This window comes from Primulina eburnea, chromosome 11 (genome assembly GCF_022965805.1).
Source record: "Primulina eburnea isolate SZY01 chromosome 11, ASM2296580v1, whole genome shotgun sequence".
Taxonomy (NCBI): Eukaryota; Viridiplantae; Streptophyta; class Magnoliopsida; order Lamiales; family Gesneriaceae; genus Primulina; species Primulina eburnea.
Genome location: NC_133111.1, coordinates 40,025,455 through 40,039,393, shown reverse-complemented (window position 1 = coordinate 40,039,393; position 13,939 = coordinate 40,025,455). Strand labels below are relative to the sequence as shown.

At 31.4% G+C, this 13,939-nt stretch overlaps 1 protein-coding gene across 1 annotated transcript; it reads right to left on the bottom strand.

Annotated features, from left to right (window-relative positions):
• Positions 1 to 957: 957 nt before the first annotated feature.
• Positions 958 to 5,288, bottom strand: LOC140806012 (ammonium transporter 3 member 2-like). Its single transcript, XM_073162440.1, has 3 exons — positions 4,437 to 5,288; positions 3,009 to 3,294; positions 958 to 1,656 (listed from the first exon to the last, which is right to left on the bottom strand). The coding sequence occupies exons 1-3, from the start codon at positions 5,094 to 5,096 to the stop codon at positions 1,133 to 1,135; spliced, it is 1,470 nt and encodes a 489-aa protein (XP_073018541.1). The 5' UTR covers positions 5,097 to 5,288; the 3' UTR covers positions 958 to 1,132.
• Between the last annotated feature and the right edge of the window lie 8,651 nt (positions 5,289 to 13,939).

Below are 13,939 nucleotides of genomic sequence, written 5' to 3'. Positions count from 1 at the left end.
TCTTCCTTTCTTTCTTTAACAATATATTCGAGTTTTCATCATCCTCGATTCGACATGTTCTTGCTTCTACTGATCCTTCCACTGTCATCCTATCCAAGTTCAAACTCTAATTCAATTACGCGCTGTGTGCTTTGGACTAGATTTTTTTATTATTATTTATTAATCAATAGATTTAGCTATTAAGAAAAATCCATTTATAAAAACAAATAACAATTAATTTACATTGAAGGAAGTTCTCCATATTCAATTGCAATAATAAGTTATAAATTTTGGCTATAAAAATCTGGTAAAATAAATTTATAAGAGTTTATAAAAATCTTTTCAAATTTTCATGGAATTGTACACAAATCAATAACAATATTTCGAATCCACCTAAATCTATCATTTAAACCGTCATAAATTTTTAGAATGAATATACCCTTCTTATTTAGCAATTTTGTTTTATTTTAAAAAAAAAAAACTAAGCGACCTGCTCAAAACCTCGTTGGATTACACTTTCATTCACGAGTTGTGTTATATGTACAATAAAAGTTGTACGTTGTGTTACATGTTATATATGAAATTACGAAACTACCTCAAACACACTTTAATTGAAAAACTTTTTTTTAAAATACAGTTGAGATAACTTTATAATTAAAAAATAACATGTAATCTCATTGTATATAAAAAAAGTATTTTGTTAATTCACCAACCTCAGCTATCCCTTCCAACACCTACAAATAAACGATAAGATTAGATCTCTTGTGAGACGGTCTCACAAATCTTTATATGTGAGACGGGTCAACTCTATCGATATTCACAAGAAGAGATATGTCTCACAAAATACGATCTATGAGACCATCTCGCACAAATTTTTGCTCACAAAAAAAGGAGTAAAAAAGTACCCTTTGTATATTTAAATTTTATTATAAAGAATATTTCAAAATAAAATCAAAATATATTTTTAAATAATAAAATCACAAAAACTTCCAAAAGTTGTTTCAAAAAAATCTTTTCAAACACTTTTACATTCAAAGATATCTCATGTAAACAGTATAATCAATTACGAGTTGAGTAACTAAATAAAAAATTCAAATCTATTTTCCTAAAATTCACACACAATAGAGCTTTGCAGAACCATGCATCTTCCGCCTCAAACCACCTGCGTAGAACCAATGGACGACTTCTGCCGCAGCGTCTGATCATCCGACGTGCCACCATGCCGAGTAGAATCATACTTCTCCCCGTCTCCCCACAATGCATACGCCTCCTCCCCATGCACCGCGTCGTCTCCGATCAGCAACTGCTCCTCCGGCATGCGCAGTGGCGTCACGAAACCGATAACAACACAAATAATGGAAGTGACGACGATGTTCCATCCGATGATGAAGCCGCCGCCCACGATCTGTTTGAGGAGCTGCACTCCGCCCACACCACCGTAGACACCGCCTCTTGAGTTCGTGACAGGCAGGAAGAGCGAGCAGAGGATCGGCTCGGCGAACAGACCAGTGAGTATGCCGCCGAGATATCCTGCCACCGCGTGCGTGTGGAAGACGCCGAGGGTGTCGTCGATTGCCTGGAGGAGCCACCACTTCTTGTGGATGATCATCATGGTAAACCACGGCACGCTTCCGGAGAGGATTCCCATAATTATTGCTGCCCATCCTTGAACCAGACCTGGTGAACCGGATTTTAATAGGCAATAAGGGCAATTAATCATAATGAGTTATAATATCTGCAATAACAATTGACATATAATGGAAATACATTTTTTACATTCATATTTTTTTTACCAATTAATGTTATTTTAGGTTCCGATTGGATATAAAAATTTGATTTAAACGTTGGGATTTTAAATTAAGCATTTCATATTCATCGTAATTACCAATGCACATCCATAAATCAAATAGATGGATTTAAAAGTAACATAAATATAATTCATCTAACATAATATAAATTGATTCAAACAATTAAGACAAAAACTTGTGTGAGACGGTCTCACGGGTCATATTTTGTGAGACGGATCTCTTATTTGGGTCATTCATGAAAAAATATTATTTTTTTATGCTAAAAGTATTATGTTTTATTGTGAATATCGATTTGATTGACCGTCTCACAGATAAAAATTCGTGAGACCGTCTCACATGAGACCTACTCAACAATCAAATAGATTTGAATTCACGGTTTTAAACTCTTCGATCCAAGCGCACCCGTTATTTATGTTATTATCATTATATAAGTATCACTTTATTCTTCATAATACAACTTTTTTTTTTTTTTGACAGAGCTTCATAATACAACTTTTAGTTTGCAAATAAATGTACAAGATTTATTTGCAAGGGGAATTCTAAATATTTTCCTACAGAATGTAGAGATGTCTCGTAAGTTACCGTTTATACGTAGAAATATGGACTTAATTTCACATGCGGCATTCGGTTTGGAAGTTTGGAACAATTTGTGGAGTCCATCGTCCGGCGACTTCGTGGGATATGTGATGTAGTTTGTTTTGTTGTAATATAAATATATTATTATTATTATTATTATTTAATTGTGAATATAATTTTAAAAAGAAAAAATATATTTTTAATTAAATATATTTATTGATTTATGATTTTGATTATCAATATTATCAAATTATTTAGTTTTTAATATCCTAAAATTTTAATAAATTTATTTGTTCTATCTAGAATATTAATATAACCGTATATAAGTCGATGTCATATTAACATCACATCATTGTCACGTCGCATTGCAAAGAAAACGAAACGAGCTAGTCGTATTTAAACTACTAGAAAATAACATTTTGTCTGCTAACTTTTTCATTTCGAATTTTGGTTTTGAAAGCTTTGAAAATTTTGTTCAACGTACAAATTAACCTTGATTTTTCAAAAACTATTATTAAATCATGAGAAGTATTTAGGGGGCAGTAATAGAATCTAAAACTAGTTGTATAGCCATTTTTAAATGACGATGATTGGTGCGTGGACTGAATTTCATCAGATTTGACAAAGAGAAGATGATAAAATTACCTGCGCCAGGAGTGATGCAAACCAGGCCAGTGATCATCCCTTGGACGGCGCCAATAACAGAAGGTTTGTCGAAGAAGATAACGTCGAGCCAAGTCCACACGAGGAGGCTGGTGGCGGCGCAGATGTTGGTGTTGAGCACCGCCATGGAAGAGTCGATGTTGGCGCTGTAAGGGTCACCGCCGTTGAACCCCGCCCAGCCCATCCACAGCAACCCCGCCCCCGCAAGCATCAGCAATACGTTGTTCGGCGGGAATCTCTCCCGGTCCGCCTTCGTCCTCGGACCAACCTGAATTCAATAAATATATATATATATACATATATTAATTCTTAGTCCATTTCATGCGAATTTTATGTTCATTATAAACAAAAAGGTATATTTTTAATATGATTAATTAAATAATAAAGTATGTCAATTTCCAGTTGAAAAATATCCATTTCAAATTATATTATTCTTTGAAATATTTTTATTATAAATGATAAATAAAAATTATAATTTTTTAAAATTTGATTGATATGTAAATTTAGTATTACTCATAAAAAAAAGTCGACAAAGGAGGTGGATGGCTCGGAAAGTGAATGGCAAGCATGCATGAGACTTTGCACCATTAATTAATTGATTAATATTTGTTGTTTTTCAAGACTCTTCCAAACTCTACGGGCCTACGCGCATTCATTGGGGATGCCTATTTCCTTGAATGAGTCTTCCACTTCCTATTACCCTATCTCAGGCATTTAATTTTCCCATTCCCGTCCTTAAAAGTATTAAAATAAATTTAAAACATATTTTTTTCCCAAAAATTTTATATAAATTTTTAAAGTTCAAATTTATTTAATTGTTATTTGTAATAGATATTCGAATGTTATTTTACAAAAATGAGGAAATTACTTTTTTTTGTCGATTAAATTTTCTTATTTTTGTTTTGATCCACTCATTTTTAAAATTTTGATTTGATATACTAACTTTAATTTTATTTTTTAATATATATATATATATATATATATATATATATATATATATATATATATATCCAACAGGGGACATTTATCAAAATACATAAGAAATTTGTTGATTTTTCAGTGAATCTCAATTATAATCTCTTATGGTAGCATGAAATTTTTGAAAAAATTGATTTGGAATCAGAAATTGTTGATTTGTTGATGATACGTCAACGATTAGACTAAAATAATAAAAAATTTCGATAAGAAAATTTTGAAAATTTTTGTTAGATCAAAACCGGAAATAAAACAATTTAGTGGACAAAAAATTATTTCCCAAAAATTTAAAAGGTGATAACTAAAGAAATTATTTGACTAGTGAATTAAATTTAAAATGATTTAATCATGGTTCTTGGAATTTTATTAGTCTTTGGTCGTCGCATGAGAGAACAAAATGGAAGAAAAAAGTAAAGAGAACAATACAGCACTAACCCAGTATGCAGCGGTGATTCCGGCGATCCCCGACGAGAGATGGATCACATACCCGCCGGAGTAGTCAATCACCCCCCAATGGAACAGAAAGCCGCCGCCCCACAAGCTGAAAGCCCCCACCGTGTACGAGAACGTCAGCCACAGCGGCACGAACATCATCCACGCCTTTATGTTCATCCTCCCCAGCAACGACCCCGCAAGCAGGATCACCGTGATAGCCGCGAACACGCACTGGAACCACACCATCGAAGCCATTGGATAGTAGGGCGTGGCCATGGCCGTCTCCACCGTGCCGTCTTTGTGGTAATGGACGGTGGCAGGAAGCGCCGCCTGGTTGATAAGGAACTTCTGGCCGAGGGCAGGGCCGGCCTTCCCCCAGAATGGGAGGAGCTTCTCCCCGAAGGACATTTTGTACGCCCACAACACCCAGCATAAGACGACGGCGGCGAAGGCGTAGAGCGCCATGAACGCGGAGTTGACGGCCCATTTCTTCTTCACTATGCTGCCGTATAGAATCACCAGACCGGGGATGCTCTGCAGGCCAACAAGGGTGGCGGAGGTCATCTGCCATGCGTTGTCTCCTTTGTTAAGCCAGTCAGGCACCGCCGCAGAGGTGTAGGCCTGGTACGCCGACGGTACAACGCTAGCATTTGCCGCCATGATTACAGATCTTAATCGGCTACTATATGTATATATACTGAAAATTCAAAGGTTTATATATAAGAGTTAATGAACAGCATGAATGGAAATCTTTTCTGGGAAAGGAGAATGAAATTCGGAGAGAATATTCAACTGCTAGGAATCTTGAAATACGTTGATTTTATAAAAGGAAAATAGATTAAGGAAAGAATGATTATATTGCTATTTTATAAAAAGGGAATCCCATTTCTATATATATAGTGTCATTTTTTAATTATTAGATCTTTTATTTTACGCATAAATTATATATATATACGATCCATGTAATTAAATGTAGAACTCTAAGGTTTATTTCATCATATCTATATAGATATTGTTCTTATGATAGGATGGATGGACTAAGATTTGTCCATGCATATATAGGACCCACTTTTTTTTTGAAATTATATATGTGATAAAATCTTACCCGTTGAAATGAAATAAAGATAATACCACATAGATATGATCTCATCTATCGAAATCTAACATCACAGGGAATATATTTGCTTGCTACGCTGTTCACACGAATGGATATTTAAAAAGATTCGAAATTAAGCGGTACATGGAATCATATACTTATAAATGGATCCATCCTTCAACTCTAAAATATTTTAATTTTCAATTAATTCTTCAATATATATATATATATATATATATATATATATTTACCCATATTTTTTATTATTAAAAACAATAAAAATATTATGTTTTCCCCACCAAAAATATAATTTTAAGTTTCCTCTAACCTTTATATTGAAATCCTGATTACGTATAATAATTTCAATTGGATACAATATTTATTTACTAAATAATAAGAATTAAGGGCCAATTATACCATAAAAAATTTGTGGGGAAAATTACAAGTTTGGTTACTAAAATTAGGAGTGATCAAATTTTTTTATTAACAGCCCGAACCACTCTAACCGAATTGCGCCACATCGTTTTTCATAATGTTTTATAAAAATCGCGATTAAAAATATTAACCATAAACCGAACTGCATACGCGTTTCGATTATTTTTTTGCCAAGAACCGCAACGCTTAAACCGCTTGTCATAATATTTGGCCTAGAATTATAATAATTTGTAAACAACATATTCAAATAAAGAAGTCAGCATTCATTATATCTCAACTCTCTTCAAAATTATTATTCTTACAAATTGAACTCATCTTTTTCTTAATTATTCTTCATATTAGTCTTTTATTAATTATTTATTTCTTTTACTACAATATTTTGTTTGAAGTGTGAAAGTAAAAAAAGGATAAAATAATGTAAATGTCATTTTTATTGTGAATGTGTTGTATTGTTAAATTATTAACTTAGTTTTGAATCTTGATTATTGTTTTTTCTATTTTGATCTTTATTTGTTTAAAACTATATTTTATATTTGAAGACAATATATTATTGTTATTTTTCAAATAAATTAGAATATATATTCTAATATTTTTCATTAAAAAATCGTAAACCAACCACAACAGCTTGAAACCGCTCAAAACCGTAAGGCTAATTTTTCATGTAAAACCGCGATTAATTTTTCAAAATACTAACCGACCGCATATGGCAATTCGGTTTGAATTTTTTTTAAAAAAAAAACCGTAAAACGCACTGTGATCACCCCTAACTAAAATGCGTCGATTTGCAATTTTTGGTCTTCTGTGTTATTAAATTTTATTTTAACAAGTTATCTTTGCTTCCCCCTCCAATTTGGAGCTTAAATTTGTAAAATAAATGACAAAATTTTCAAAAAATGAAATATATATGACTAAAATTGATAAGATAGCGGATGAGAATCACCAAGATTCAAATACAAAGGATGGAAATATAATTCCTAATTTGTCTGATAAAAATATTTTTACAAATGATTTTATTTTTGAAGTCATTTTATTAATTCTAATTAAAATGGAATACTCGTGACTTACAAAGTTATATACATATATAATTATATATATAATATAACTATTCAAGGGTGTGTGACAACTGTATCTTGGCAATCACATGCTTTGATAGAGAGAATCTTAATTGATCAGTGTAGCATTCCGTGATCTAAGGTTTGAGATTCTCCCATGAATCCCAACTTCTTTGGGCTGAATAATATGAGTGGGTCTCATGTGAGACCGTCTCACAGATACTAATTTGTGAGACGGGTCAATCCATACCCATATTCACAATAAAAATTAATATTCTTAGCATAAAAAATTATACTTTTTCATGGATGCCCAAATAAGATATCTGTCTCACAAATTCGACTCGTGAGACCGTCTCACACAAGTTTTTGCCGAACATTATATACATACAATAAAAATATAATATCATATTTAAAATCAGTATTTCTAAATAAAATCGATATATTATATAATGATATTTACCATAATTATATCGAAATATTTTAATATTATATCGTGAAATTTTATATTTAATGTAACATGAAATTTGATAAATAAAATTTTTATATTGAATTTTTTATAATACATAAATTATTGTACATGTAGTATTACTCATTTAAAATATACACACGTCAAAATATTTGACCCACAAAATAAAAAAATACGAAGAATATCAACGACCTGGTTAAATTCATAGAATTTTAAAAATAATAAGTTATATTTTTACTATTTAATAACAACAAAGTTAGCTATCTTAGACTCTTCCATATAAATAATACTCAATAAATTAATAGTTTTCTAAAATAATATTTTTTCCTCAGTTCCAACTTGGACGATTTACTAAATTAATAATTTCGATAAATTAATGAGACAATAATTTTTCGGAATCCCACTAATCATAAATTAAAAATTCTCTAAAATTACAAGCATAATTAGGACAATTTAGTAAAATAATGATTTTATAAGATTTGAAACTCTAAACATGCATCTCGTTCACTCATATGATCTAATAAGCGATCGACGTCCATTTTATTTAGGTAACCGAGATCGTTGATCATTGTCTCAACTCTCAAGTCCCTGAATGTGGTCTTTCGTATATAGTTTCTCCATTTGAGTTCATTGAGGCTTCTTGATGATGTCCGAGTCGATTATGTGAATTGGTGCACAATTTATCGGACATAGATGTTTACTTTTGTGTGAATATTTTTTACCTGACGAGATGAGCCTGGGTTGCTTGGGATGCCAGCCGCCAGGGATGCCAAGAGCTTCCCTGCCTAGCCAGACACATTTTCTACTTGGGCGGTTTCACTCAACCATGTCTTATCCGGCCAAGAGTATGAGCTCGGGCTTGTATGAGTTCATTATAATAGTCTCTCTTCCGAATGGATCCCTTTGAGTCGAGTTTCTGTAGATTTGATTTCTCACACATGACGTCAATGATGTTGTCAGGGTCGATTGAGTGAACTGGGTGGGCAATCTATCAGACAAAGATGTGTACTTTTCATGTGAAGATTTTTGACTTGATGAGATGAGCCAGGTTGGCCTAGCCTGCACTGTGAGCATTCTTGATCAGGTAGGATGAACTCAGGTGTTCCGGCATGGCTGTACAGTGAGTAATCTTGACCAGTTATGATGAGCTCGGGTGGTCTGACCTGCATTATGAGCACTTTGACCGAGTAAGATGAGCTCAGATGGCTTTGTATGCCATCTACTGTGAGTAATCTTGACTGGGTATGATGAGTTTAGGTGGCTTGACTTGCACTGTGAGTACTTTTGACCAAGTTGGGGTGAGCTCAGGTGGCGTGACCTGGCATCTACTGTGAGTATTCTTGATCGGGTAGGATAAGCTTGGGTGACCTGACCTGTACTGTGCATACCTTTGACTTGGTAGGATGAGCTCGAGTGGCCTGGACTAGAACATGGATCGGACTCCTCGATTACCCGTTGATAGAGTCCACGATCATTTAACTTAATATTCTCGGGTACTCTACATTGCCTAGATAAGGAAGATTCCAAAGTGTTGTAAGTGCTCGGGATGTCAACGGCTTCCCTGCCTGGCCAAATACTTTTTTTACCCAAGCAATATCACTCAACACTTTCTTATCTGGCCAAGAATATGAGCTCATACTTTTATGAGTCCATAGTGATCTGGTATGCTTCTTGGATTGTTGCATGCCCGAGGTTGTTTACCCAGGATGACTTCCTTCTGGTCTCCTCTTTGTTTCCTGAGACCAACCGTGGACTGGTACGGTGTTGGTCCTCCTGTAACGCCCAATATTCGACGACTGTTCTCACTGTAACAAGACGAGTCTTTCCAACGTGCTTATGTCATCACTCACACGCACTCTGAGAAACTTTCCAGGAGGTCACCCATCCCAAAATTGTCCCAAGTCAAGCATGCTTAACTTTAGAGTTCTTATGTGACGAGCTACCGAAAAGAAGATGCACATTCGTGATATGAGTAATACCAATAAAATCTTTTAAGCCCTCTTCAACTGTACAGTCCATTACATTGAACAGTCTCGGAATCCCTCTCATTCCAGTGTGGGTCGGTTCATTCATGTTCCCTCCACCTAGAAGCCTGCCAGGAGCCGCTCATTGTCTGTGCAACTGATGGCACCGACGATCACCCCCCGTCCTCTTCGACCCCGGGTCTCACACCTCCCTTCTTGTCTGAGTTCAAAGATGACTCAAGTCCTTTCCAAGGCATCACTACTACTTTATCTAATGATTTAAACTCATATAGATTTGAGGGTACTTCATCCCTGAACGAATTTTAAAATGTTGGATTTTCTAGTAAAGTATTCTTTAAAATAATAAATTTTAAATTTGTCGCTAATAACTCTCTATATTAATAACATATCATGGTATAAGTATTATTAGTTTATAAATATTTTAATGTATGTTATTATTATTTGATAAAAGATGAAGGCGCTACAAAGCAAAAAAATCATTATTGGTCTTTTGGTGCCACTACAAAAATAATTTTTTTACCCATATACTAAATTAATCTAAAATTTTATTAACCGAAATATTATCCCCCAAAAAATTACTTCAAAAATTATCACGTATAATGATTTCCCTAATTAATGGATCAAATAGTTTTAGATAATTAATTATCATATAAAAAATTATCACGAAATGATATTATTTAAAGATAAAATTTACTATATATTGCAATCTATATATGCCTATAGTAAAATTTTATATCACATTCTTACCAATATTTGCTAATGTCGTCTCCTACGGTATGTAAATATTTTTTAAAAAATGTAAATTAATTAGCTGGAAATTTTATTTTAAAAAAAAACAAAGACAAAAACTTGTGTGAGACGGTTTCACGTGTCATATTTGTGATATGGATATCTTATTTGGGTCATCAATGAAAAAGTATTATTTTTTATACTAAGAGTATTACTTTCTATTTGTGAATATGAGTAGGGTTGACCTGTCTCACAGATTAGTATCCGTAAGACGGTATCACAGAGAACCACTCAAAAACAAAACATATTTGCTGGAATTGCACGCATTCGCCATTCATGGCAAAATGTCAATAATAGCTGCGTCCATATGAACATAAATGTATCCATCATTTTGACAATTATAATTTTTTTCCCATTTTGGTTCATTTATATTGTAATTTTTTTTTTATATCTTAGTTCAATGTATCTTTCAAATATTGATTTTTTATTTCCTTTTACGGTGAAAATGTTGATGTAACATTGCACTACGTCAATGTCTCACCGACTCCACATTTAAAAAAAACTAAAATTATGGAAAAAAAATAACAAATTGAGACTGAAATTTAACAAAATATAAAATCGAGATTACAAATTCACCCATCGAAGTTTAGCTAATCACAAGCGATTTTTCGAATAATTCAAATTTTACATTTCAAATTGTCTGGTTAAATACGTTAGTAGAATTATTAGGAAAAAATTTGGAGAGATTAAAAATTATTTAAAGAGCCGCCGATTTTATTGGCTCCTTTGCGAGCTCTTTCTTTTTGTCCAGAACCCAATGTTTCGAAGCAAATTAAAATGTCGTCGCATTTGTTTACATGCTGGCGATGTTGAAATATTAATTTTTTACTTCATTAAATATCTGAATATTTAAATATACAATAAAATTATATATAATTAAAATTTAAAAGCTTACACATTATTTTTAAAATATAATTAAAAAATAATATATAAAGTTAAAAAAATAACGCGTAAATATTTAAAGACACATAATTAAGAGACTAAGATTATTTTAATTTGTTTAATGATTTTTTTTAAAATAATATGATTATAACTATTGATCTACAACAACCAAATCATCCCATTCGTTTTTTTAACAAATGTTTAATTATAATTATAATTTTTTTATTATTAATTTTAATAATTTAAAATTAGATTTAAAAAATAAATAAATAAATTTAAAAAAACCTACAAAAAATCTCATATTATAAAAAATGTCCAAGAGAGGAAGGTAGTGAATAATAAAATTTAAAACGGATCGGGTTCAATTATGATGATACTCATTCTAGATTAGATCTCTTGTGAGACGGTCTCATGAATCTTTATCTGTGAGACGAGTCAACCCTACCAATATTCACAATAAAAAGCAATACCCTTAGCATAAAAATTAATATTTTTTCATGGATGACTCAAATAAGATATCCGTCTTATAAAATACGACATGTGAGATCACAAGTTTTTGCCCTCATTCTATGTGGATCCATTGGAATCTTTAACTATATAGTCACTGTTTGATGCACTAATTATCCGATAGAACAATCGAAATATGCTGTTTGAGCTGCTGGATGGTTTAAAATATTAGAGTTGTATTATTACCTTAAACTGTAAATTTTGGTAAAGTGACAAGTGTTTGATCTTATAATACTTCTTACTATATCAATTTTAGAATCTTTTGTAAATTTATTTTAGAATTTATAAGATTGTATCGTCAAATGTTTGTTGGTTCTGGTGTGCTATCAAGGCCAACTAATCAAGAAAGGTGATATTTTTTTAAAAAAAATATTGTATTTATTATTTTTCACTTCTACATATATGCACACATATACACATGTGACATAAAACTCAAATCGATTATCAATATTTCCATGAACTCTTGTACGACATTTAAAAAAATCATTAGCCTTGTAGTAACTTGCAAAGTCATTATTCTGACAAAAAAAAAAACATGTAATATTCTCCTCCATCATTGTCTAAATTGACAATTTTACGAATTAAAATCTAGTAAGATAGATTAATTAATTAATTAATTTTGTTCATTTTATTTAATATTTATGACGCAAGATTTTAACTTTTATGCATCATCGTCTCAAATTGACATGCATTCGCACAATTATGTAATAATTGTTTGTGTTCATGAATCCAAATGTCAACGACAAATGAATCGTGATGCCTGATTTTTACATCATTTGAATATTGAATAAATTCAAAATATTATTATATATAATATATATTATATATATAAACATTCATATTTGATTGTCAGATATGATGACTTCTTGCGTGAAAGCAGAAAATTCTAAAATTAATTAAGTTGGTATATATAGATTTTTGGTCATCTAGTTGATTAAAATTCGTTCTTAGTATAATAAACTGATTAAATTTCACTCACATCTAATATGATTTTCATAGTTATAAGATCAAAATTCTAATATTTTAGTTGATTTATCGTACATTTTTATAACTTTTCACACACAAACGCGCGCACACTTAATACAAACATTTTTTTAATATAATGTTATTAATTTTCTAATATTATCGTAATCTTCTGCAGGCCCTTTCTTGATTGAAGGAATCTTTCATGCTGTTTTCCCTTGATGTGTTGATGAGGAAACGAGGTACATTATTCTAAGTGGGTGTGATCATGCCCGATTATATAATTTGACTTTTAACAAAGTATCATTTCTTGTTTCTTATATTCTGTAATTTTTTTTTGTCAAATTGTTTCTAAGTTCTATAACTTAAATATATATATATATATATATATATATATATATATAATTCTTCAAAAATTGACAAATTGTATACTTAGAAAAGATTCTTAGTAATACGACAAACTATGAAGATGACCTTGATAGAAAATTTATTATTATTATTATTATTATTATTTGATGCAGCTAAAATAAATGAATCAAGTAGACTTGCTGGTAAACGGATCCATGTAGACAATACAAAGTTAATTTGTGGGACGTCAACTACATCACGAACACTCGTCAAATGGGCATCGGGAGGGTTCCCGACGTAGACACTCCGACGCTCAAGTCAGTAAGCAGTTCAAAGAAAACTCAGAGAACAAGAGGAATTTTATAAAAATGAGAGCATATCCTGAATTGTGTGGGAGTTCCTCTATTTATAGATTTTTAGGAGTGCTTAATGGGCTTGAGCTTTCACAATCACAATCCAAAATTTTGGAACTAGATAATGTTAAAACTAAACAAATAACTAATTGAATTAAGCTTATTAAATTGGGTTTATTTTTATTAATCCAACAAATAATTAATCGAGTTGGATTAAATAATTATATTGAGCTTGTACCCATCATCATCATCATCATTATTATTATATATGCGAGCTTAATATTTTAATTAGATAGGAAATTCACCACACTATTTTATATATATATATATATATATATATATATATATATATATATATATATATATATATGAATATGTATACGGAAACCACACATACTACAGTTTGTACATTTAAATGAGAAAATTCTAGATCTCTCTCACTTTTTTAGCCTTGCATTTTTTGCTTTACTACAAGATTATTATATATTTTAAGTTTCAACACCTAGCTTTATTCACTGTTTATTTTTTAAAAAAATTACAAGACTTGATTTTCAAATTTTATTATATGATATACAATGTGTTATTATTAAAGATATATTTCTTTAAACAAAAATAACTCGATTGTTT